General features: G+C 40.0%; 1 protein-coding gene across 3 annotated transcripts in view; it reads left to right on the forward strand.

The window, feature by feature from the left end:
- LOC124776476 (juvenile hormone esterase-like) overlaps positions 1-26616 on the forward strand; it is a 106553-nt gene that overhangs the window by 51387 nt on the left and 28550 nt on the right. For all 3 annotated transcript variants that reach the window (XR_007015628.1, XM_047251489.1, XM_047251490.1), the window contains exon 5: positions 26210-26366. Coding sequence is in view for 2 of the 3 variants with exons in the window: in XM_047251489.1 (XP_047107445.1) it covers positions 26210-26366 (157 nt within the window). In the remaining variant the exon portion in view is untranslated. The remainder of the gene's footprint in view (positions 1-26209; positions 26367-26616) is intronic.

Raw genomic sequence — 26616 nt, forward strand, 5'->3', positions numbered from 1 at the left:
CCTATACTGTCACCGTTGAATCTCCCCCAAATGGTAACATCAATGTGATGGTTGAGCAGGTAACTACAACGATTGTTTCTGATGCAGAAAACGCGATCCCTCGTTCTTTAGGGTGTTCCCAGTGAAAGACAGTCCCTTGATGGTCGCTGGAAGTCGCTGAGGCAATTAAGGAGCATCGGCGAGCTCTACAGCGGCATAAGCAGCAACTTTCTCTGGAGCACCTAATAGCCTTTAAACTGCTCCACGCCCACGTTTGCCAGCTTATCAAAAGGTGGAAACAGGAGTGTTGGGAGAGGTACATGTCGACTATTGGATGCCATACGTCACCTTCCCAAATCTGGGCAAAGATCAAACGAGTTTTTGGGTACCAGACCCAAACAGGTGCTCCCAGTGTTAACATAAATGGCGTGTTATCTACCGATGCAAATGCGATTGCCAATCACTTTGCTGAGTACTATGCTCGCTCCTCTGCTTCAGAGGATTACCCTCCCCCCCCCCCCCCCCCCCCCCTCTTAGCCTTTTGCACTCTTAAACAGGGGATGGAAGGGAAAGTCCTCTCGTTCACTACATGCCACAGTGAACGCTATAACACCCCATTTACAGAGTGGGAGCTCCTCAGTGCCCTTGCACATTGCCCCGACACAGCTCGTGGGCCTGATAGGATCCACAGTCAGATGATTAAACATCTCCTCTGACTACAAGCGACATCCCCGGTAGTTGTGTTGGGTCCTGTAGTCACGTGACCTACTGGCTCCGTGCCAAGGTGGCTTCTGCCTTTGTCACTCTACCACTGATAATCTTCTGTCCCTTGAGTCTGCCATCTGAACGGCCTTTTCCAGATGCCAACACCTTATTGTCATCTTTTTTGATTTACAAAAAGCATATGACACCACCTGGCGACATCATATCCTTGGCACATTATACAAGTGGGGTATCAGAGGCCCACTCCCGGTTTTTATCCAGAAGTTCCTGTTGCTTCATACTTTCCATGTCCAAGTTGGCGCCTCCCAAAGTTCCCCCCATACCCAGGAGAATGGGGTCCCACAGGGCTCTGTATTGAGTGTATCTCTATTTTTAGTGGCCATTAACAATCTAGCAGCAGCTGTATAGCTGTCCGTCTCACCCCTTCTGTATGCAGACGACTTCTGCATTTCTTACTGCTCCACCAGTACTGGTGTTGCTGAGCGGCACCTACAGGGAGCCAACCACAAGGCGCAGTCATGGGCTTTTAGTTTTCGGCCGCAAAGTCATGTGTTGTGCACTTCTGTTGGCGTCATACCGTTCATCCAGAACCAGAACTTTACCTTACTGTAGTGGAGACATATCCGATTTTTAGGACTGGTTTTCGATGCCCGATTGACTTGGCTTCCTCACCTTTATCAGCTTAAGCAGAAGTGCTGGCAGCACCTCGATGCCCTCTGCTGCCTGAGTAACACCACCTGGTGTGCAGATCGCTCTACGCTGCTGCGACTATACAGAGCCCTTGTTCAATCCCGCCTTGAGCATGGGAGTCTGGTTTGTGGTTCAGCGGTGCCTTCAGCATTGTGTTGCTCATCTGAATTGCTGTCTCCTTTTCCCACTCACAGCGATTCATCTGCCGCACCGATGGCCCAGGTCAGGGCTTACAGTTACAGTTCGCACCCGATCCCTTCTATCTGAACTGGAGTCCTTGCCTTTACCACCTATACTCGAGGTCCAATCGAGTGCACCTCGATGGTGTACACCTAGGCCGCGGCTTCGCCTGGACCTTTCACATGGCCGTAAGGACTCAGTTAACCCTGCGGCTCTCCACTGCCACTTCCTCTCGATTCTTGACATGTACTGACGCCATGAAGTAGTTTACACCGACAGCCCAATGGCTGATGCTAATGTCGGCTTCGCATATGTCTATGGAGGACATACTGAACAGCATTCGTTGCCCTATGGCTGCAGTGTTTTCATTGCCAAGCTGGTGGCTATATCTCGTGCTCTTGAACACATCCGTTCATGCGCTGGGGAGTTGTTTCTTCTGTGTATTGACTCCTTTGGCAGCATACAAGCTATCAACCAGTGCTACCCTCATCATCCTTTGGTAGCAACCATCCAGGAGTCCTGTGCCGTGGAACAGACCGGTCGATCAGTGGTGTTTGTGTGGACCCCAGGACACGTCAGAATCCCAGGCAACGAACTTGCTGACAGGCTGGCAAAACAGGCTACACAGAAACCGATTAGGGAGATCGGCATTCCAATAACTGACCTGCGTTCATTTTTACGTCGCCAGGTTTTTCGGCTTTGGGAGACGGAATGGCATAGTCTCAGTACGCACAACAAACTGCATGCCGTTAAGGAGACTACGAATGTGTGGCAGTCCTCCTTGTGGGCCTCTCGCAGAGACTCTGTGGGTGACCCACAGCTACCTCCTGTGCTCTGGAGACCCGCCTCAGTGTCGATGTGGCACCCAGTTGACAGTGGCCCATATTCTGGTGCACTGCCCCACTTTGACTGCCCTGTGACGAAATCTTCAGTTACCGGACTCGTTGCCACTAATTTTATCCGACAATGCCTCATCAACTGATTTAGTTTTACGTTTTATTTATGAGGGTGGGTTTTATCATTTGATCTAAATTTTAGCGCAAGTCCTTTGTCCCTCTGTGTCCTCCACCCTAGTGCTTTTAGGGTGGAGGTTTTAATGTGTTGCGGCGTGACTGGCTTCTCCTTTCTATTCTCATGGTCAGCCAGCCATGGTAATCTGTTTTGTTGTTTTAATCTCTTCTACCTGTTTCTTGCATTTCTGTTGTTTTCTTCTCACCTTTTTGTCCATTTAAGTGTTTGTTGCCCTTCCGTCATTCTTGTGGTTCTTCTTTTCTCTCCATTTTGTGTTGTCAGGCTTGTGGCATTGGTTTATTCGGAACAAGTGACTGATGACATAGCAGTTTGGTACACCGCCCCCCTCCCCCCTGCGCCACTGCCCCGCCCCACTCTTTTAAACCAATCAACCTAGAAAGCTGTGCCATACATGGATATGCTGCACAATTGGTAAAATCATTGTTTGGCAACAGGAGGCAAAACATGATGGCAAAGAATGGATACAAGTTTATAATCAAATCCATTAAGTATAGTGTGTCACAAGAATTTTTTCTGTTTATAAACAGTATTTAAATCTGTCAGAATGAACAAAATATTCTGTACGCAGATGACCAGACATTGGTATACGAAAAAATCTGGATTTGTGTTAAAGAGCATTTATTTCTAGCAAATCACAGTGCAGTGGCTTGAAAATGATTAAACTATAGATTTGAATAAGAAAATATTCATAGTATTCAGCAACAAAGCAAATGTAGAATGTATAGATGTTTATTAAGGGTTCTGGTATAGTCAGAGCTATTTACACTTACAGTGAGAAAGTACTTAATTCATTAGATAATAAATTAGAGGCTACTGGCATTTTCTGTGACCTGTCAAAAGCCTTTGATGGTATGAACTACTCTTAAGTAAATTAGAATATTATGGTATCACCGGCAATGCTGTGAAATGGTTTGAGCAGGGTGTATACGACCCGGGACAACCGGGAAATCCGGGAAAAACCCGGGAATTTTTTCATCCGGGAGAAAACCAGGAAAAATCCGGGAATTTTTCATTGTTTTAGCTTTCATTTAAATTTTTGTAATTTTGACTGCAGAATTGATTCTCTAGCAAAGAATGTTACTGTATCCTGCTACTGGAGAATGATACTGCAGCAATAAAATATAAACGAGAGGGAAAAAATAAAACTTTAGTGGCAAAGGAAATGTGCAATTTACAACAAAACACCATGCACGCACAAGCGTCTGCAGATAGCAAAAGTATGTCATAGGCCGTAGGGCGCAGACTGTAATTCTTCGTAACAATAAACTGCTTGCTGTGAGCATGACGTCACAACTGTTCACATTAGGTTCGTTTGACCAGTTGCCAGTGGTCTGTTGCACATGCGCATTTAACTCGCGTACAAGCAGTGCCTTCTCCCGCTTCCCGCTACTTGAAGTTTGGCTGTTAGCTGTATCGATAGTAGCAGCAAGCAGTCAGATGCAAACGAGAAAAATTTTTCTCGCGCGCCCTAGCTGCCAGATTCGTGCTTGCACAGAGTTGTCTGAGTTGTAGTAGGGAGGGGGTTTGTCTCCACGTGACCCGTGTTTACGTGATTTCGCTGCTTCTCTTCGTGTACAGCTCCCACGTCAAATGAAAACAAAACGGATTTCTGTGGCCGGGAGCTATCAAGTGAATTAAAATACATTCACATAGTTACTGAGGGCAAAAATATATTATTAATTTCAGTTTTCTGATTTTATTTTCTTTCCAAGTTAGTAGCAGTCAAGCATATTAATCGCCTTGCAGAAGAATGAAATTATTTTTGCAAGTGTGCTAAAGAACTTCCGCTGAGGCAATCATTTTATTTGAAACGAAGTGTTTCATTCTACAGTATTGGCTAGTTCCAACTGTTCAGTGAATTTCAAGAGCACATTATCATCTTAGGCCATGTATGGCATTATGCCACGATAAAGAACCAAACATGAGATCGTAGAGTACTGGTACTCCAAGAAAATTTACATCCCAAAAACCACACTGAAAAGCTTAATATCAGATGGAACCTACTTCATTGTGAATCTGGAAAAAGCCAATTTGCACTTCGAGCCGAATTATGCATTTTAGTATGGTTTACGAAATTTCTATGCTCTTTGGAGTATCCTCTGATGCCCTGTTTCTTTCTTGGTGTAATGTAAGCTCTCTTAGTGCTTTATACACACGAACATGCCGGCTTCCTACACCACTGCAGTTGCACACGCACAATAATGCGTTTTCTGGCGCTCTCTGGCAACTGGTAAATCGAACCTATTTCTAACAGTATTGCGAACGGAGGTTAGAAAAGCGTTACTTTCAAAGTAAATTTCTTTTTACGCAAGATGAATTATGTTACGTATGAGAAAGTGGGATGGATATCTAAATCACAGAGCGTTCGAAACTGAACACTTTGAGGACCAGCCACTTACAAGATTTTCGAGCCGAGGCATTTATGTAATAATTTTAAATTTACTGGCACATTTGTGTAATGTATCTTAAAGTATAACACACGTAAAAAAAAATCAATATTACATGTGAAAGCTTATCTTCTGTTGTAGCGTGTTAATCTTAGAGACCAATATTATATGTGAAAGATACGGTACTGTGTACATTAATGTAAACTGTTAACTTTTCCTCTTGTGTGTTCGCGCTATGTAACCAGTAATCTTGCTATTGGCTGACTATAACACGTGTCCTGTGCTCTGAATAGCTGCTGTCATCGGCTGGCGAGATTCGTGGCTTGAGATATGACTCGCTTACAAAAGGACATCGCAACCTCGGTTGCAACGCTCCGGAAACTAACGCGCTGTGTTTGGTACAATTCGAATTTATACTTTCTTAATACGAAATTATGCAGCATATATGTTGCTGCAAATCAAAGGTCTTTCCAAAACTTCTCTCCTTTTTTTTTATTAAAAGTCTCTTCAAAACTTCTCTGCTCCATCTTTTTTTTTTTTTCCGGAAAGTCCTACGCGATTGTATAAAACGTTAACCATTCAATGGATTGATAAGTTTTACAGTTCCGAGGGAAAATCTACGGAAAACCTACTGTCACTTAGCATAGAAAAAATGTATTTACGCCCGGGAAAAAGCATATTTTTTAAACGGGATATCTGGGAGAAATCCAGAAATTTGTTTTCCTTGTCCCCGTATACACCCTGTTTGGGTCTTATCTAACCAACAGGAAACAAAGGGTGTCATTGCGAAATACCTGTGCAGTAAGCAGTCAGTCTTCATCTGATTGGGAGTTAATTGTATGTGGCATTCCTGAAGGTTCCATCTTGGATCCATGCTTTTTCTTGTGTACATTAATGACCTCTGGTCCGTTACGTTGCCAGATGCTAAGTTTGTTTTGTTTGCAGATGATACAAACATTGCAATAAGTAGCAAGTCAAGTACAGATTTAGAAATAGCTGCTAATCAAATTTCCACTGACACTAAATGGTTTAAAGCTAATTCACTATCATTAAACTTTGAAAAGAGACACTATATGCAGTTCAGAACCTGTAAGAGATTTCCTTTCAGCATGTGTATAACCTATGAAGACATGCAGATCGAAGAGGTTGACAGTGTTAAGTTTCTGGGATTACAACTCGATAATAAATTCAGTTGGGAAGGGTATATCACAGAACTGCTTAAGCACTTAAACAAGCCTGTATTTACAGTGAGAATGACATCAGATGTAGGAGGTATAAATATTTAAAAAAAACTTGCAACTTAGCTTACTTTCATTCTATCATTCATACGGGATCATATTCTGGAGTAACAAACTGAGCAAAAGTTTTTAGACGACAAAAGCATGTAATAAGAATCATTTGTGGTGTAAATTCAAGAACATCATGTAGCAACCTGTTCAAGGAACTTTTTATTCTAACCACTGCTTCTCAGTATATTTATTCCTTAATGAACTTTGTTGCAAGTAATATATCTCTATTTCCAACCAATAGCCCAATACATATTATCAATACTAGGAATAAGAACAATGTACATAACCACTTACCTTGGTCCAAAAACAGGTGCAATATTCAGGAACACACATTTTCAATAAATTGCCGGCAACCATTAAAAACATACTTTCAGATAAAGCATGGTTTAAAATGAGTTTAAAAGACTTTTTGAGTGGCAACTCCTCCTACTCTATAGATACATATCTTAACAGGGACTGTTAGACCAGCTTAAGTAAAAATATCTGTTAGATTTCAGTTTTGACAACACCTGGTCACAACAGTCAAGATTAAGTATTTTGTGCCTGATAAATTTATTAAAAGTGCATAACAGTGTTCATTCTGAAAGCGTATTAATTCTGTAAATATTAGTGGTTCCAGTTTACTGCTATGAATTCATCTATTTTACAATCTCCGGAAAAATGACCAGGGTAGTACACATTATATTCAGATGTTTTATGTTTTGTATGTTATACTTTGACATGTTCCACAGCCATGAGAATCATCTCATTTTTTGGGTCTATGGAATGAAAACTGAATCTAATCTAATTGATGCAGTTACATTAGATACTGAACTACAGTTGAGATTACAGGTAGACAATTTTTGGTGTAAACTGAAATTATGGAAGAGCTTGCAAAAGATGGTTGCAGATGACCTCTGTACAGTGTATTATATTCATTTTGAACCTTGTGGAATTACAGTGTAATGAAGCTAAAAAAAGAAAAGAAAAGAGAGAGTGAGGTATTTGGACCATTCTACATATACCTTCGGATTCTTCAAAGCACTGGCATTCCTCACTATGTGCAGACATGAGACAATGGTTTCAGTAATTAAAGATATAATACAAGAAAAAAATACTAGTTGCCATTCACGTGACAAAACAGCTGTGAAACAGACTGAGTATTTTTGAGAAAATCCCTCAATACCTACATGTATGACTAATAAGATATATACTGAAGAGATTACAGAAAATTACAAGTGAAAATGCATGCCCAAGCTGCTGAAGGACTACTTAGTGTAAACAGAATTCTACAATGTAGATTATGAAACAGTTAAATGAAGTAAATGGAATGTAAGTGCCATATGGCACTGTTGGCCGAGACAACCACTGCCCAATCCAACTACTCTCCCGCATCATCAAGATATTCGAATGTATCCTTGATGACAGGCAGTGGAACATAGTCCAGCTCTCAATAAATCAGTGTGGGTTTGTGAAGGGATTCAGCATGATAGATGCATTTTTTTTTTGCTGCATGTGAAATGAGGGAAGAATTCCACAAAAAAAGAGCATCTTGCCTTTCTTGACCTCAAAAAGGCATTTGATTGAGCACGATATCAGATGATTTGGTATTCTCTTTGCAATCAGTAAGTTTTTGAAATTTTTATAAAGTGGGTAAAAATGCTGTACAAAAACACCAGCAGCCTGGTGCAATGCACTGCATGACTAGTGGACAGCTTATCTGTGATAGTTGGCACTCATCAAGGTTCGGCTGTCCCTGTGCTGCTCTGTTACTCTAGTGGATACCATAATGCAAGACTTACAGAAGTGTGTACCGTGGACAACCCTATAAGCTGATGATATGATGCTTGTGACAGATACTGGGGAAGATGTTGAAACTCAAATCCAGATATGGTATTATCATCTACAAAGATTTGGCCTCCATTTGAATGTCCACAAGTCTCAGTACCTAGAAATGACTCCATCTCTTTGAACTATACAATTTAATGGAGCTCCTATTACTGAAGTGGGCAGATTCTAATGTCTAGGTTCTCGACTACAGAGTGAGCAAAATCAAAGCGACCTAAATGCCTATCAGAGATTCTTTGTAATAAGAAGATGTCTGTCTACCTAAAATCAAAGATACATGGTACTGTGGTGATTCCAGTTGCATTATATGGTACCAAATGTTGCCCCACACCTAGAACTGCTGAGCACTTACTGCATGTGTGGAAATGTGGAAAGTGGATACTGAGAAGATCATTAGATATTTCCCTGATACAACGATCTGACAAATTGGGTGACTCCTCTCAAATTGCACGTCCCCATACAACAGATGGGGTCATCATCAACAGTGTCATAAGGTCTCACTTCATGAGAGACTGCAGTGAGGCTGCCGGCCAAAGTGGCCGTGCGGTTCTAGGCGCTGCAGTCTGGAACCGCGAGACCACTACGGTCGCAGGTTCGAATCCTGCCTCGGGCATGACGGATGTGTGTGATGTCCTTAGATTAGTTAGGTTTAACTAGTTCTAAGTTCTAGGGGACTAATGACCTCAGAAGTTGAGTCCCATAGTGCTCAGAACTTCATTTTTTTTTTTTTTTTTTTTTTTTTTTTTTTCCCAATGAGGCTTGTAATTTAATACAGGATATTGATGGAAAGACTGGTGATCAGGAGCTTTACGCCACCATCCCCTCCTCTTGCCAGCCAAATACTAGCAGTGATAGTTTCACCCATCACCAGGATCTGAACCGATGTACCTCCACCACTGCACAGGCATGTATGAGCGACTTTGCCTACAGAGGCAAGTGTACCACATGAAGTTGTACGTTGATGGTTATGTACTTAACTAAAAATAAACCTCCCTCATAGATTATACCTTAGGCCTGTTCAAACTAGGCAACTGCTGCCTACAAGGCAGTAAGAGGAGTGATCTATGATCATTGGACATGAGGTTAGCCTGTTATTTCCAGCAGATGAATCCTGATGATACCACTGTTTATTTATTCAAGCAACTCCTCATTTGACCTCACAAGGGCTGAGTGGAAACCAACGTTCTCACCCATGTGAACCATTATCTACAAGCAAACGTGTGGCTATTATTGGTGGCTTTAACATTTTAATAATAACAGAAAAATCAGATAAATGTATGTAATATTGCTGTAGCCGAGATAGATACGAAGCCCACACCTACCACAGTAGTACAAGTTTATATGCCAACTAGTTTCGCAGATGATAAAGAGATTGATGAAATGTATGATGAGATAAAAGAAATTATTCAGATAGTGAAGCGAGACAAAAATTTAATAGTCATGGGTGACTGGAGTTCGGTAGTAGGAAAAGGAAGAGATGAAAATGTAGTAGGTGAATATGGAATGGGCTTAAGGAATGAAAGAGGAAGCCATCTGGTAGAATTTTGCACAGAGCATGACTTAATCATAGCTAACACTTGGTTCAAGAATCATGAAAGAAGGTTGTATACATGGAAGAGGCCTGGAGATACTAGAAGGTTTCAGATAAATTATATAACGGTAAGACAGAGATTTAGGAACCAGGTTTTAAATAGTAAGACATTTCCAGGGGCAGATGTGGACTCGGACCACAATTTATTGGTAATGAACTGTAGACTAAAACTGAAGAAACTGCAAAAAGGTAGGAATGTAAGGAGATGGGACCTGTATAAACTGACAGAACCGGAGGTTGTAGAGAGTTTCAGAGAGAGCATTTGGGAACGATTGACAGGAACGGGGGAAAGAAGTACAGTAGAAGAAAAATGGGTAGCTTTGAGAGATGAAATAGTGAAGGCAGCAGAGGATCAAGTAGGTAAAAAGACGAGGGATAGTAGAAATCCTTGGGTAACAGAAGAAATATTGAATTTAATTGATGAAAGGAGAAAATATAAAAATGCAGTACATGAAGTAGGCAAAAATGAATACAAACGTCTCAAAAATGAGATCAACAGGAAGTGCTAAATGGCTAAGCAGGGATGGCTAGAGGACAAATGTAAGGATGTAGAGGCTTATCTCAGTAGGGGTAAGATAGATACTGCCTACAGGAAAATTAAAGAGACCTTTGGAGAAAAGAGAGCCACTTGTATGAATATCAAGGGCTCAGTTCTAAGCAGAGAAGGGAAAGCAGAAAGGTGGAAGGAGTATATAGAGGGTCTATACAAGGGTGATGTACTTGAGGACAATATTTTGGAAATGGAAGAGGATGTAGATGAAGATGAAATGGGAGATACAATGCTGCGTGAAGAGTTTGACAGAGCACTGATAGATCTGAGTCGAAACAAGGCCCCGGGATTAGACAACATTCCATTAGAACTACTGACGGTCTTGGGAGAGCCAGTCCTGACAAAACACTACCATCTGGTGAGCAAAATGAATGAGACAGACGAAATACCCTCAGACTTCAAGAAGAATATAATAATTCCAATGCCAAAGAAAGCAGGTGTTGACGGATGTGAAAATTACCAAACTATCAGTTTAATAGGCCATGGCTGCAAAATACCAATACAAATTCTTTACAGACGAATGGAAAAACTTGTAGAAGCTGACCTTGGGGAAGATCAGTTTGAATTCCGTTGAAATGTTGGAACACGTGAGGCAATACCAACCCTACGACTTACCTTAGAAGATAGATTAAGGAAAGACAAACCTACATTTCTAGCATTTGTAGACTTAGAGAAAGCTTTTGACAATGTTGACTGGAATATTCTCTTTCAAATTCTGGTAGTGACAGGGGTAAAATACAGGGAACGAAAGGCTATTTACAATTTGTACAGAAACCGGATGGCAGTTCTAAGAGATGAGGGGCACGAAAGGGAAGCAGTGGTTGGGAAGGGAGTGAGACAGAGTTGTAGCCTATCCCCGATGTTATTCAGTCTGTATATTTAGTAAGTAGTAAAGGAAACAAAAGAAAAATTCAGATAGGAATTAAAATCCATGGAGAAGAAATAAAAACTTTGAGGTTTGCCGATGCCATTGTAATTCTGTCAGAGACAGCAAAGGACCTGGAAGAGCAGCTGAATGGAATGGACAATGTCTTGTTAGGAGGATATAAGATGAACATCATCAAAAGCAAAACGAGGATAATGGAATGTAGTCGAATTAAGTTGGGTGATGCTGAGGGAATTAGATTAGGAAATGAGACACTTAAAGTAGTAAATCAGTTTTGCTATTTGGGGAGCAAAATAACTAATGATGGTCGAAGTAGAGAGGATATAAAATGTAGACTGGCAATGACAAGGAAAGCGTTTCTGAAGAAGAGAAATTTGTTAACATAGAGTATAGATTTAATTGTCAGGAAGTCGTTTCTGAAAGTATTTGTATATAGTGTATCCATGTATGGAAGTGAAACATGCATGATAAATAGTTTGGACAAGAAGAGAATAGAAGCTTTTGAAATGTGGTGCTACAGAAGAATGCTGAAGATTAGGTGGGTAGATCACATAACTGATGAGGAAGTATTGAATAGAATTGGGGAGAAGAGAAGTTTGTGGCACAACTTGACTAGAAGAAGGGATCAATTGGTAGGACATGTCCTGAGGCATCAAGGGATCACCAATTTAGTATTGCAGGGCAGTGTGGAGGGTAAAAATTATATAGGGAGACCAAGAGATGACTACACTAAGCAGATTCAGAAGGATGTAGGTTGCAGTAGGTACTGGGAGATGAAGAAGCTTGCACAGGATAGAGTAGCATGGAGAGCTGCATCAAACCAGTCTCCGGACTGAAGACCACAACAACAACAATATTGCTGATGATTGTACTTGATAAGTATTTGTTTTAAATTGTAGTATGTTGTTGTTGTGGTCTTCAGTCCTGAGTGGTTTGATGCAGCTCTCCATGCTAATCTATACTGTGCAAGTTCCTTCATCTCCCAGTACCTACTGCAACCTACATCCTTCTGAATCTGCTTAGTGTATTCATCTCTTGGTCTCCCTCTACGATTTTTACCCTCCACGCTGCCCTCGAATGCTAAATTTGTGATCCTTTGATGCCTCAGGACATGTCCTACCAATTGATCCCTTCTTCTAGTCAGGTTGTGCCACAAACTTCTCTTCTCCCCAATCCTATTCAATACCTCCTCATTAGTTATGTGATCTACCCATCTAATCTACAGCATTCTTCTGTAGCATCACATTTCAAAAGCTTCTATTCTCTTCTTGTCCAAACTACTTATCGTCCATGTTTCACTTCCATACATGCTTACAGTCCATACAAATACTTTCAGAAACGACTTCCAGACACTTAAATCTATACTCGATGTTAACAAATTTCTCTTCTTCAGAAACGATTTCCTTGCCATCTCTAGTCTACATTTTATATCCTCTCTACTTTGACCATCATCAGTTATTTTGCTCCCCAAATAGCAAAACTGATTTACTACTTTAAGTGTCTCATTTCCTAATCTAATTCCCTCAGCATCACCCGACTTAATTCGACTACATTCCATTATCCTCGTTTTGCTTTTGAGGATGTTCATCTTATATCCTCCTTTCAAGACACTGTACATTCCAGTCAACTGCTCTTCCAAGTCCTTTGCTGTCTCTGACAGAATTACAATGTCATTGGCAAACCTCAAGGTTTTTATTTCTTCTCCCTGGATTTTAATACCTACTCCAAATTTTTCTTTTGTTTCCTTTACTGCTTGCTCAATATACAGCTTGAATAACATCGGGGAGAGGCTACAACCCTGTCTCACTCCCTTCCCAACCACTGCTTCCCTTTCATGCCCCTTGACTCTTATAACTGCCATCTGGTTTCTGTACAAATTGTAAATAGCCTTTCGTTCCCCGTATTTTACCCCTGCCACCTTTAGAATTTGAAAGAGAGTATTCCCGTCAACATTGTCAAAAGCTTTCTCTAAGTCTACAAATGCTAGAAACGTAGGTTTGTCTTTCCTTAATCTTTCTTCTAAGATAAGTCATAAGGTCAGTATTGCCTCACGTGTTCCAATATTTCTTCAGAATCCAAACTGATCTTCCCCGAGGTCGGCTTCTACAAGTTTTTCCATTTGTCTGTAAATAATTCGCAATAGTATTTTGCAGCTGTGACTTATTAAACTGATAGTTCGGTAATTTTCACATCTGTCAACACCTGTTTTCTTTGTGATTGGAATTATTATATTCTTCTTGAGGTCTGAGGGTTTTTCGCCTGTCTCGTACATCTTGCTCACCAGATGGTAGAGTTTTGTCAGGACTGGCTCTCCCAAGGCTGTCAGTAGTGCCAATGGAATGTTGTCTACTCCCGGGGCCTTGTTTCGACTCAGGTCTTTCAGTGCTCTGTCAAATTCTTCACGCAGTATCGTATCTCCCATTTCATCTTCATCTACATCCGCTTCCATTTCCATAATTTTGTCCTCAAGTACATCGCCCTTGTATCGACCCTCTATATACTCCTTCCACCTTTCTGCTCTAAGCAAAGAGGGGACTCTTTGCTTAGAACTGGGTTTCCATCTGAGCTCTTGATATTCATACAAGTGGCTCTCTTTTCTCCATAGGTCTCTTTAATTTTCCTGTAGGCAGTATCTATCTTACCCCTACTGAGATAAGCCTCTACATCCTTACATTTGTCCTCTAGCCATGCCTGCTTAGCCATTTTACACTTCCTGTCAATCTTATTTTTGAGACGTTTGTATTCCTTCTTGCTTGCTTCATTTACTGCATTTTTATATTTTCTCCTTTTATCAGTTAAATTCAATATTTCTTCTGTTACCCAAGGATTTCTACTAGCCCTCGTCTTTTTACCTACTTGATCCTCTACTGCCTTCACTACTTCATCCCTCAGAGCTACCCATTCGTCTTCTACTGTATTTCTTTCCCCCATTCCTGTCAATTGTTCCCTTATGCTGTCTCTGAAACTCTGTACAACCTCTGGTTTAGTCAGTTTATCGAGGTCCCATCTCCTTAAATTCCCACATTTTTTTCAGTTTCTTCAGTTTTAATCTACAGTGCATAACCAATAGATTGTGGTCAGAGTCCACATCTGCCCCTGGAAATGTCCTACAATTTAAAACTTGGTTCCTAAATCTCTGTCTTACCATCATATAACCTATCTGATGCCTTTTAGTGTCTCCAGGATTCTTCCATGTATACAACCTTTTTTTATGATTCTTGAACCAAGTATTAGCTGTGATTAAGTTATGCTCTGTGCAAAATTCTACCAGACGGCTTCCTCTTTCATTTCTTAGCCCCAATCCATATTCTCCTACTATGTTTCCTTCTCCCCCTTTTCCTACTGTCGAATTCCAGTCGCCCATAACTATTAAATTTTCGTCTCCCTTCACTACCTGAATAATTTAGTTTATCTCATCATATATTTCTTCAATTTCTTCGTCATCTGCAGAGCTAGTTGGCATATAAACTTGTACTACTGTAGTAGGCATGGGCTTCTTGTCTATCTTGGCCACTAAAATGCGTTCACTATGCTGTTTGTAGTAGCTTACCCGCACTCCTATTTTTTTATTCATTATTAAACCTACTCCTGCATTACCCCTATTTGTTTTTGTATTTATAATGCTGTATTGGCCTGAATAAAAGTCTTGTTCTTCCTGCCACCGAACTTCACTAATTCCCACTATATCTAACTTTAACCTATCCATTTCCCTTTTTAAATTTTCTAACCTACTTGCCCGATTAACGGATCTGACATTCCACACGCCAATCCGTAGAATGCCAGTTTTCTTTCTCCTGATAACGACGTCCTCTTGAGTATTCCCTGCCCGGAGATCAGAATGGGGGACTGTTTTACCTCCGGAATATTTTACCCAAGAGGACGCCATCATCATTTAACCATACAGTAAAGCTGCATGCCCTCAGGAAAAATTACGGCTGTAGTTTCCCCTTGCTTTCAGCCATAGTATATAGACTACATATTATGACTGAAAGACAATGTACTGATATGTTGGATATATTGAGTACAGTGTCTGTGCATGATGTAATCAAATAGGAGCTAAAGAGCAGTTAATTGATGTCATCTGTAATCTAGTGATAATGTCTTTGATTAGTAATCAAAATTACCTCGGCCCCAGGCTTAAGACATGCCACCGCTTAAATGTTGATCAATTATTGACATTGGTGGCCGAAGATTTCCAGCATAAGAAGTCACCATCTTTCTACCAACGGCATTGTCAAATATGGTGGCAGGAGGGGAAAGAGGTTCAGGGCACTCTCTCTAAGGGTGGGAAACTGCCCATAAATGCAGAAGAATCAGCAATGATCAGCGGTATGAGGATGCAGAAGACAATGGATACCACTGCATTAAAGACAGATAATGTGTATCCAAGGGAACTTGGCCTGTAATTGAAAAAGTGTCATGATCATGTCTCCATTGGCAAAAGATTCCGGAGTAGTCCCCCATTCGGATGTCTGGGAGGGGACTGCCAAGGGAGAGGTGACTGTGAGAAAAAGAATGAATAACCAACAAAAGGATAACATTCTGCAAGTCAGGGCATGGAATGTCAGAAGCTTCAATGTGGTAGGGAAGCTATAAAATCTGAAAAGAGAAATGTAAAGGCTCAATCTAGATATAGTAGGGATCAGTGAAGTTAAATGGAAAGAAGAGATGGATTTCTGGTCAGATGAATGTAGGGTGATATCAACGACAGTAGAAAATGACATGACATGGCAGGAGTAGGATTCATTATGAATAGGAAGGTAGGCCAAAAAGTTTGTTACTGTGAACAGTTCAGTGATAGGGTTGTTCTTATCAGAATTGGCAGCAAACCAACACCGACAACAATAGTTTAGATATACGTGCAACGTTGCAAACCGAATACGAAGCAATAGGGAAAGTATTTGAGGATATTGGAAGGGTAATACAGTACATAAAGGGAGATGAAAATCTATTAGTCATGGGGGACTGGAATGTAGTTTTAGGGGAAAGAGTAGAAGACAAGGTTACAGGAGAGCATGGGCTTAGGTAAGGAATGAGAGAGGAGAAACACTAGTTGAGTTCTGTAATAAATTTCAGCTAATAACAGTGAATACTCTGTTTAAGAATCACAAAATGAGGAGGTATAATTGGAAAAGGCTGGGGGTACGGGAGGATTTCAGTTAGATCACATCATGGTCTGACAGAGATTCCGAAATCAGATACTGGATTGTAAGGCGTACCCAGGAGCAGATATAGATTCAGATCACAATGTAGTAATGATGAAGAGTAGGCTGAAGCTTAAGACGTTAGTCAGGGAGAATCAGTACGCAAAGAATTGAAGATACGCTTGAAATTCTCTAAGGCTATTGATACAGCAATAAGGAATAGCTCAGTAGTCAGTACAGTTGGAGAAGAATGGACATCTCTGAAAAGGACAATCACAGAAGTTGGAAAGAAAAACGTAGGTACAAAGACGGTAACTGCCAAGAAACCATGGGTAACAACAAATACTTCAGTTGATCGATGACAGAAGAAAGCACAAAAATGTTCAGGGAAATTCAGGGAGACAGAAATACGAGTCACTGAGGAATGAAATAAATAGGAAGTGGAGGGTAGCTAAGATGAAAGGTCTGCATAAAAAAGGTGAAGAAATTGAAAAAGAAATGAATGTCGGAAGGACTGACTGAGCATGCAGGGAAGTCAAAACAGCCTTCAGTGACAGTAAAAGCAAGGGTGGTAACGTTGAGAGTGTAATAGCAATTCCACTGTTAAATGCAGAAGAGAGAGCAGATAGGTGGTAAGAGTACATTGAAAGCCTCTATGAAGAGTAAGATTTGCCGGATGTGATAGAAGAAGAAACAGGAGTCGATTTAGAAGAGATAGTGGATCCAGTAGCAGAATCAGAATTTTAAATAGCTTTGGAGGACTTGAGATCAAATAAAGCAGAAAGAATAGATAAAACTTGATCAGAATTTCTAAAATCACTGGGGAAGTGGCAACAAAATAATAATTCATGTTGGTGTGTAGAATGTACGAGTCTGGCGACACCCTCTGATTTACTGAAAAATGTCATCCCCACAGTTCTGAAGACTGCAAGAGCTGACAAGTGTGAGAATTATCACACAGTCAGGTTAACAGTTCATGCCTCCAAGTTGCTGACAAGAATGGTGTACAGAAGAATAGAAAAGAAAATTGAGGATGTACGAGATGACGATCAGTTTGGCTTCAGGAAAGTTAAAGGTACCAGGGGAGTTATTCTGACATTGCAGATGATAATGGAAGCAAAACTGAAGAAAAATCAAGATACATTCATAGGATATGTTGGCCTGAAAAAACATTTGACAATGTAAAATGGTGCAAGATGTTCGAAATTCTGCGAAAGATAGGGGTGAGTTACAGGGACAGATCGGTAATATACAGTATGTTCAAGAGCCAAGAGGGAATAATAAGAGGAGTGACCAAGAATGAAGTGCTCGGATTTAAAAGGCTGTAAGACAGGGATGTAGTCTTTCACACCTACTGTCCAATCTGTACATCGAAGAAGCAATGATGGTTGGCACAGGACTAGAATTCAAGGCAGGCTGCATCATACCAGTCAGAAGATTGATGGAGAAAAAAGGAAAAGTCCTTCAACAAAAAGTGTTAATCAAACAATGGAAAGATGACACGTTAAGTTGCAGATGGGCACAGTTCACAGATACTTAAACACAAGCTTTCAGCCATCCTTCATCAGAAAAAGAAAGAGAAACACCCGCCATTTATCCACACAAGCAAGCACTCCTCATGCAAACGTGATTGCCCACTCCAGCAGCTTGGGTCACAATGCAACTTATCACACAGGATGGAAGCAGCAATTTGGAGGGGGTGGGGAGGGGATGGCAGTGTACAGGTGGAGGGAGATGGCAGTGTACAGGTGGAGGGAGAGAGGTGCACTGTCTGGTGGAGCGTGCAAAGACTGGAATGACAAGAGGTGCAGCATCAGGAGGATATGGGACAGGAAGGTGGGGAAAACAGAACAAAAAAGGAGAGGAGTGGAGAAAGATGGGCAGGTGTGTTGGCAGAGGGCGGCAAACAAAGAGGGTGGGAGACGGGAATACAGAGGAGGTAATAGGACAGATGAGGTGAAAACTGTTGGGTGGAGGGCGTGAGGACTGTATGTTACCATAGGTTGAGACCAGAATAATTACCAGAGAGAAGAATGTGTTGTAAGAATAACTCCCATCTGCGCGGTTCAGAAAAGCTGGTGGTGGAGGCAAGGATCCAGATGGTTTGGATAGTGAAGCAAGGACACCATCAGCTCTTCCTTACAATGCATTCTCCACCCCAAAATTATCGTGCCTCAACCTACAGTAACATACTATCTCCACACCCTCCACCCAACGGTTTCCACCTCCTCTGTCCTGTCACCTACTCCCCATTCTCGTCTCCTGCCCTCTGCTAATGCAACCTTCCATCTTTCCCTCATCCTCTCCTTTCTTGCTCGGTTTTCCCCACATCACTGAAACTGTGTCTGTTGGCATTCTAGTCTCTGCATACTCTGCCCGACAGCACTCCTCTCTCACCCCATCCAAGTGCTGCTATCCCTTCCTCTTCACCGCCCCCTCCAGATTGCTACTTCCATCCTACCTGATAGTTGCATTCTGGCCCAAGCTGTCAAAGTTGGCGATCCTGTGTGCGTGAGGTGCGCTTGCTTATTTGAGTGAACAATGGGTGTTTCTCTTTCTCTTTCTGATAAAGGCTGTGGCTGAGAGCTTATGAGGAAGTGTCTTTTAATTGTGCCTATCTGTAACTTAACATGTCATCTCTATGGTAAGTGGCAATATGTTTTTTCCTACATCATTAAAAAGTGTTAATTGATATTTATAAATTCAAAATCAGAAAGCAGTTATCATATTAATACTGAATTATTTGCTAAAGAGAATTTCGTGCTATACGCGTAGACTTGAAAGTCTGTGGGTAATGTTTTCTATTATCTGGCATTAAGAAATAAACTGTCAAGTTTTAAATTTGGCACATCAGCCTTGTTGAGTATCCAAGATTTTGGAAAGTGTAATGTCTCCAAAAAGTACACGAGATACAGTATATCAGAGTGCAGGAGACATTAATTGTTTCCAATTATCAAATGAAATACTTTGTATTTCAACCTACTTGCAATGGTCTCATTGTATTCCTGAAAAGGATTGTTGTAAATCGGTGAAGACAATGGCTTTTGTTTTGCAGTCTTTATTAAGCTTTACTGCTTGACATGGCATAATATGAAAAAGGGTTTGATGACATTGGCACTGATCACTTATACATTTAAAATATTCATGTCATTTTCACGAGAATACAACAGATGTTGTGTGATTCTTTGTTATTTTGGTTACTGTGGATAAGACTTCAATTTGCCAACACATCCCAAAACTTAGCTGCCTCCATGGTAGAGGTTGCTAACACACACTTTTGCGGTGGCGCTCAACCTGGGGGGTAAGCTGGTTTGAATCCTGATGGATAAAAAAATTTTCGCTGCCAGTATTTGGCTGGTAAGGGGAGAAGAGGTGGTGGTGTAGAGTCCCTGATCACCAAACTTTGCACTGGTATCCTGGTTTAATATAAAACCTCTCCACATTATTTCAGGAAATGAGATCATGAGACACTGTTGATGGTGATCCATCCGTCGGATGGCAATGTTAAGCTTGGCGGCCCCACTTGGTGCTATTCACGAGGAGTAGGTTATGTGCCTGCATTAGGTTTCACCCTCTCCCTTCCTGTCCCTTCTATCATCATTGTGTCACCCAACACAAACATCTCTCTCTCTCTCTCTCTCTCTCTCTCACACACACACACACACACACACACACACACACACACACACACTACAGACTTGTGTTATTATAAAAAAAGTTGTAATGGAGCATGTTGCAAATAAACAAACAAAAAAATCCGAAAACTTACTTACTAGTTGCAATAAGCTGGCTGAAGATGGAAGCACAAAACCAGAGATAATTTCATCGTTACGAAAAAAAAAACCTAACATTACTCTTTTAGGACTGTGCAGGTACACTAGCCAACAAAATTTTACTTTTTTCCAGCAAATCTTTATGTTCCCGTGTGTGCTGGTAATGAAAATGCAAGATTAACTTTGAATTTGAAGTTATGGTAACTTTATGTTATGGCCTCTGTAAGACTTTCTTACCTTGGCTTATCCCTTGGAGGAAGGTCATTGCAGACGCAACAGCTTTCCCTCATGTTTGTACTTTTCTGCTGGTGGATGTCTGGTTAGTGTCCAGCAGTAATCGGCTAATATTGATGCACCCCCACTTTCTCCGGTATCTCACTTCATCATCTGGAGGAAGTATTCTCTGTGCTCATCAGTTACAGCACCACAGTTGTCAGGAAAGAAGTCTAAGTGCGAAACTAGGAGATGTAACTTTAACGACATGTTGCACCATAGTCTATTGTAGCAGTGCACAAGATTTGCCACAAGACCCTTTAAATTTTTCTGCCCTCTTATTTCCTAGAAAGGTTGTTGACACATGAGCAAAGGCATCCCAAGCTAACTTTTCATCCCTTGTCAGGATGGTGTTGAAATGTTCATCTTTGTACAGTGTGCATATCTGGGGACTAACGAAAATCCCCTCTTTTACTTTTGCCTCCCTAAAATGTGGAAATTTCTCTCACAAACAGAGAAATGCTTCTTCCGTTTTGTCCAATGCCTTAATTATATTTTTCATTAGCCTCAATTTTAAATGAAGAGCAAAGAGAATTATATTCTTTCACTTGATAAGTGCTTCATGCATAACATTGTGAGAGCTTTGTTCAAGTGATCGAAGGTTAGGCCAAGTATTGTTTTTATAATGAAGTGCTTGGTGCAGCTATCCAGAGGCACAGAAAGCAACAGAATTTCGTGTGGCCGTGTTGTAGCCTATGCAGTAACAATCATTTCATGCTATCATATGTCTCTTTCACGTAATCGGAAACAATGGTAACACATTACCATTATACAGTAGCACATGCTTGAGACTTACTTTGGAAGGATCTATAAACAACCACCACTGATCACTTTTATAGTCAATGCCCATAGCTGCCATTAGTCACTGTACATCACTATTAAATACCAAGTTCTTTTAACTTTTGGAAAATGGAAGGAATGGCACAAGGTGGTTAAGGAATGCAGTCACATTTACTGTCTTATCAAGACAATTCCACTATTGTCTTGATGGCTGCAGTGTAGCTTTACCTTTCGGAAATTCCAGATCATTCACTAGGTTATTCAGCTTACACTTGGTTATTGTTTGAATCACTGTACGCTCATCATTACACACAAAATCAGGATCTTTTGAAAAACTAGGTTTTGAAGATGATAATGCAGCACTAGTTTCACTACTGCTGTCGTCACAATCAGTTGGGACAGGAACAGACAGTCCATCTCCATGAGACCATGGTCACATAGCCGATGGTATGGAAGGATAACATGTCAAGGGGAATTTTTTCTTCTTGGAAATACCATGTGTTAATGAATTTATTATACAAAAGTAACACTCGTTTAGATGGTTTGAGGGTTCTCACCAGATGATGGGCATAGCATAGCCCATTTAAGATCTTTTATGATTCAATCACAAATGAAGATGCAAGACACAAGATACGCGACACACGAGAAGCCCCTGATTTCACAGCCAAAGCACACTCTGTAAAAGCCTTCCTAATATATGGCATTATTGACCTCCTTTGCAATTTCAGTGTAGCCTGTCTGCAAATGTAGCAGAAATAGCCAGCACTGGTTGTTCATTTGCAAGGCATATTGAATTACAGGAGTTACCATGACAACAAGCATAACTGCACTTCTCACAGCACACTAATAGAACACAGTTTGTAACAGACTGAAAATATACTTAAATGAAGCATGCTCTGCTCCTCTCTTCCTCTTCCCCATCCCTTGTTGCTATGAGCCTGGACTAAAAATAGTGACAAAATACACACAGCTATTGTTGCCTGAAACTTCATCACCCTGTATACCATCAGCAGGATTTTGCAGCCTATATGAGTAGGGATTGACAGTGAATGCTGGTAAAATGTAGTTATAACTACATGCACCCCCTAAAACTTGGAAATGAGAGATAATTTGAGATTTTCATTGTCGTTTTTATTATCACCGTGGTCAATATACTTACCATACATTTAAGTCACCTCAGGTACATTTTCACTGTTGGCTAGATGTAAATTGTAAATTGAGTGCTTGGAAACAAGTAAATAAGAGGGAAATTATTCTTATCTCTTGATCACAATGAATACCAAATTTTGGAATGAGGCATACTCTACATAAAAAGATTATTTTTCATCAAGACATAACTCCTGACCTCAAAAAGAGTTGAGCAGTGGAAAAAAATCAATTTCCCCTCTCATGCACTGGTGCAACATTCAGCCTATTTTGCAGATGTAACCCTTAGTTTTCTCCCTAAACACAAGCTCCATGTCACTAATCAAAGTCTTTCTGACTACTGTTACATTTTCTGTTCGTAAACATGTCATTAGAATAAATTAATACAGTCAAAAATTTCCAGTTCATTGATAGCATGCCAAAAGGCTGTGAACAAAACATATTTTCAGTTACTAATTATTAGAACAGGTAATGATGTATGTCTGTTCATTATTTTTATTTATCTGATGTAATTATTTGTTGAGATCGTTGTTATCCATTTCTGATTGTCTCAGATAGCCAGAGTTATTTCTGTAGGAAGATAATGGTATGCAAACTTTCAATTCAGGGACAGTAACTTTTTCTTGTAATAAGTAATTGAACTACATTTTTAGTGACTTGAATTCATAAAGAAAAAAACTTTGTGAGCAACTGCTAACACACTATAAAATTCTACCACCTTAAAATCCTTACTGTCATATTGACTTCCCAGTAGTAACTAACTCACAGTTACAGCCATGATAACATATAATTCATTATAACAATGTCAATAGTTTTAGAATCTTTGGGCATAATTTGTAATTAATTTACAATGACGAATGACATGTAAAATTATTGAAGTGTAATAATTCACACAGCTTAAAATGTAAATATAGATCTAATGGTTAGTTTCGAGAAGTACAAACACTTTTTGTTACAAATTCTACATTGTCAGTATTTTTAACAATTAATATTAGAAATTGCTAATTTAAAACAGAATTAAGTGGTATCACAATATGACATTTGTTATTCTTTTAAACACTTTAAGTTTTGATGTATTGTGTTCTAGAATACCGCAGCCTCATTACTACAGTACTAAGAGTATTACAATATGAGAGAAATGTGAAACTATGGAGTAATGAGATTCAATTCAGAGTGGGAGAACATTACATATAATGCGCCACTGGATTTGGTGCTTGGCCCACTCCTGTTCTTTGTGTACATAAATGATTTTCCAGGGACAGTGGAGAGCTCTTCAGAAACTATCATGGTTGCTGGTGACACAAGTATATTTGTAAAAAGCCCAAAGATATCCATACTAGACACAGCCAGAAGACTAATGGAACAGGTTTACAACTGCTTCACAGTCAACACTTTAACCTTTAATTGCGCGAAAACTAATGTTATGGAATTCTAAACAAAGAAAATTGACTTCTAGGTACTGGAAGTAGGCATCAGTGGGGATGCACTGGATGTGGCACCTTGTATGAAGTTCTTGGGCATCAATGTGGATAATAAACGGAGGTGGCAACAACATGTGGATAAGTTAACCAGAAAGCACAGTTCTGTCTGCTTTAAACTGTGAAGTTTCTCTTACTGTGTTGATATGCAGGCGAGATTGCTAGCATACTTTCACCCAGTTCTGTCCTGTGGCTTAATCTTCTGGGACATTGCAGCTGGGATGAAAAAGTCATTATTATACATAAAAGTGCAATAATAATACTGTGCAAAGTTGATAACCGTACATCTTGCAGAAGCCTTTTCGTGGAGATAAGACTTCTTATACTTACATGCCAGTACATATAATCCATTATGGTATTTGTGTAAATAACAAGAGCGAATTTAGGATGAACTTAGCAATCCACAACCACAATATTACAAGCAGAAATAATTTCCATAAGGACTGTGCATCCCTCTCTGGGGTTCAGAATGGAGTTTTATAGTCTGGTGCAAATTCTATAGCAAGTTGCCACTGGACATCAGGCAGGAAATAGCAAATCTCTAAATATTTAAACACAAAGTAAAAGAACACCTCATTAGCCAGTCCTACAATACAGGGCATCCCACTTAACTCCATTACTTGATGTATTTCTGAATTGAAACTAAATATGAAAAAATGCAGTTGGCCAGGAATGCGCCCATGTCAAGGCTCACACAGTCGGCTGGAACATACAATCCATAAAAATAAACAAACATAGCGTTCGACACTAAATACAAATTTTTAAATGGCACCTGTATATCTTATCTACTGAAATGAAAATTAGAGGTACAAATAGTGATGACAGGCTTGGTTTCACTGTTCTAAATTTCATACCTTCTGAAAAAGGATGGCAGTGGTTCCAGTTTCTGGTGTAATGCGCAGAGCAAGGGGTTGCCTTCACTGTCCAATTGGTAGAAAAACATACACATCCCATTTAAATAAATGTAACACTGTATTGAAAAGAATTTTGGTTACTTTTGTGGATTGTACATTTCCGCCCATTGTGCGAGCCTCTGACATGTTTCATCCCTGCCAGTTGCAACTTTTTTTTTTTCCCAGAAATATGTGAGATTGCAGAGTTAGGTGGGACACCCTGTGTACATGAATACTTTTTCTCGGGAATGTAAATTCTACCTCATTCTAATATTTGTATCTGACAGGACTTGATTTTGCCAATATGTATAGTGTGTTTGACTACTGACTATTATAGGTACAAATGAAAGGGGCAAGACAGGACAACAGTTTGCTTGTTTCACTGTCCTAAACATGCCCCTTTTTTTGTACCTATAATAGTCAAACTCCATGTAGACAGTTAATATTGGTCTGTGTAGAGTCTATATGCTTTGTTTGAAGTATTATATAGTAACAACAGCAGTTGTTTTCTTCAAAGTAGCCATTTTTCTCCTAACAAACGATACAGGGTGGTCAGAAATGGTCTGAAAAGCTTGTAATTGTGTTGCAGGGTAGGTTGTGCTGACAAATAATTGTCAAGAAAAAAAATTCTTTGCATTGCACCATTTCAGAGTTAATTATCATTGAAGTTAGTCAGTCAGGCCATTGTGTGCAACAAATTCAAGTGACCTGCCAGGGACAGTCACCAAATGTGTTCTTGGTTTGCCTTCCTAAAACTGAACAAGAGAATGATGCAAAACTTGGACATGTGATGGTAGTTGGAATTGGACCTGAACCAAGGGCTGAACAGTCTCGTGCAATATCACCTAGGCTATGAGAACAGTTGGCATTAATTTTATCTGGCATGCCACTTAAATTTGTGCACTTAGTGGCCTAATTAACTCTAAAACATACCAATTTTTTTGTTAAACAATTACTCCTCATCACAGCTTACCCTGCAACTCCTTTACAAGCTTCTCAGACTCTCACTGACCACCCTGTGTAAAGTAATCTAGAAGTAATTACTATAATTATTGGTTTGGGTAGATCAGCACTGGTTATAATTTGTTGTTAATATATTTTGCAGAAGTAGCCAGCAGTGTTTGATTCTGCCTGTTAATGTATAACTTGACTTGTTTCACATCTGTGAAGGCTCTCCTCCCTGATGGGACTGACAGAGCATGATGTGGGAGTGAATGATTGAATAACCATAGAACCACTTCAAGGGTGTTGTTATGTCATTGGAGCACTAGGAAATGTAAATTATTTTTTAAACTCTATTTTTGTATTTTCATTGTTAGATCAAGTATTTTCCAGATAATCCTCATCAGAAGCACATTTATTTACATTAAGTCCAACACTTTGTAATGCGTTCTCATTTGCCTGGCCCCTAATTTTTATACCCTTTGTGAAAGCAAAATAAAAAGCGATAAAATCACATTTGGTCTCCTAGTGTAACTGTGCAAATGTAAAGCTTTCATAGCTTTGTTACTAAAAAAAAAATTCATATGATGAGTAATTCTGATTTTTGGCATTACTAATAAATATGTTTTAATGTAATACATTACAGATTCCTTCAGAAAATGAGTCACTGAAAGCTGTTATGGTATGGTTTCATGGAGGTGGATTTGGATTTGGATCAGGAAACACTGATCTTTATGGTCCAGATTATTTAGTTGCTGCTGATGTTATTGTAGTCACATTGAATTACCGTCTTGGAGCTCTTGGTAAATACCTTGTGGAAACATTGCTTAAGTTCTCTTGGTCAAATTAGCAGGTAGTCTTGATTACCTTCCTCAAACCAGAAAAACACTGTAATTGCTCTAATAAACATTTCAAGTTACCCACGTCAGTAACGCTTACAAGCAGTCTTGTATTACTTTACTGTTGAGTGTAAAATGTACCATTCAGCATTGATAACATGACTGTTGTAGGCAGTTTCACGTATTATTCGTCTACAAAACTAATACACTGTTT

Source organism: Schistocerca piceifrons, chromosome 2 (genome assembly GCF_021461385.2).
Source record: "Schistocerca piceifrons isolate TAMUIC-IGC-003096 chromosome 2, iqSchPice1.1, whole genome shotgun sequence".
NCBI lineage: Eukaryota > Metazoa > Arthropoda > Insecta > Orthoptera > Acrididae > Schistocerca > Schistocerca piceifrons.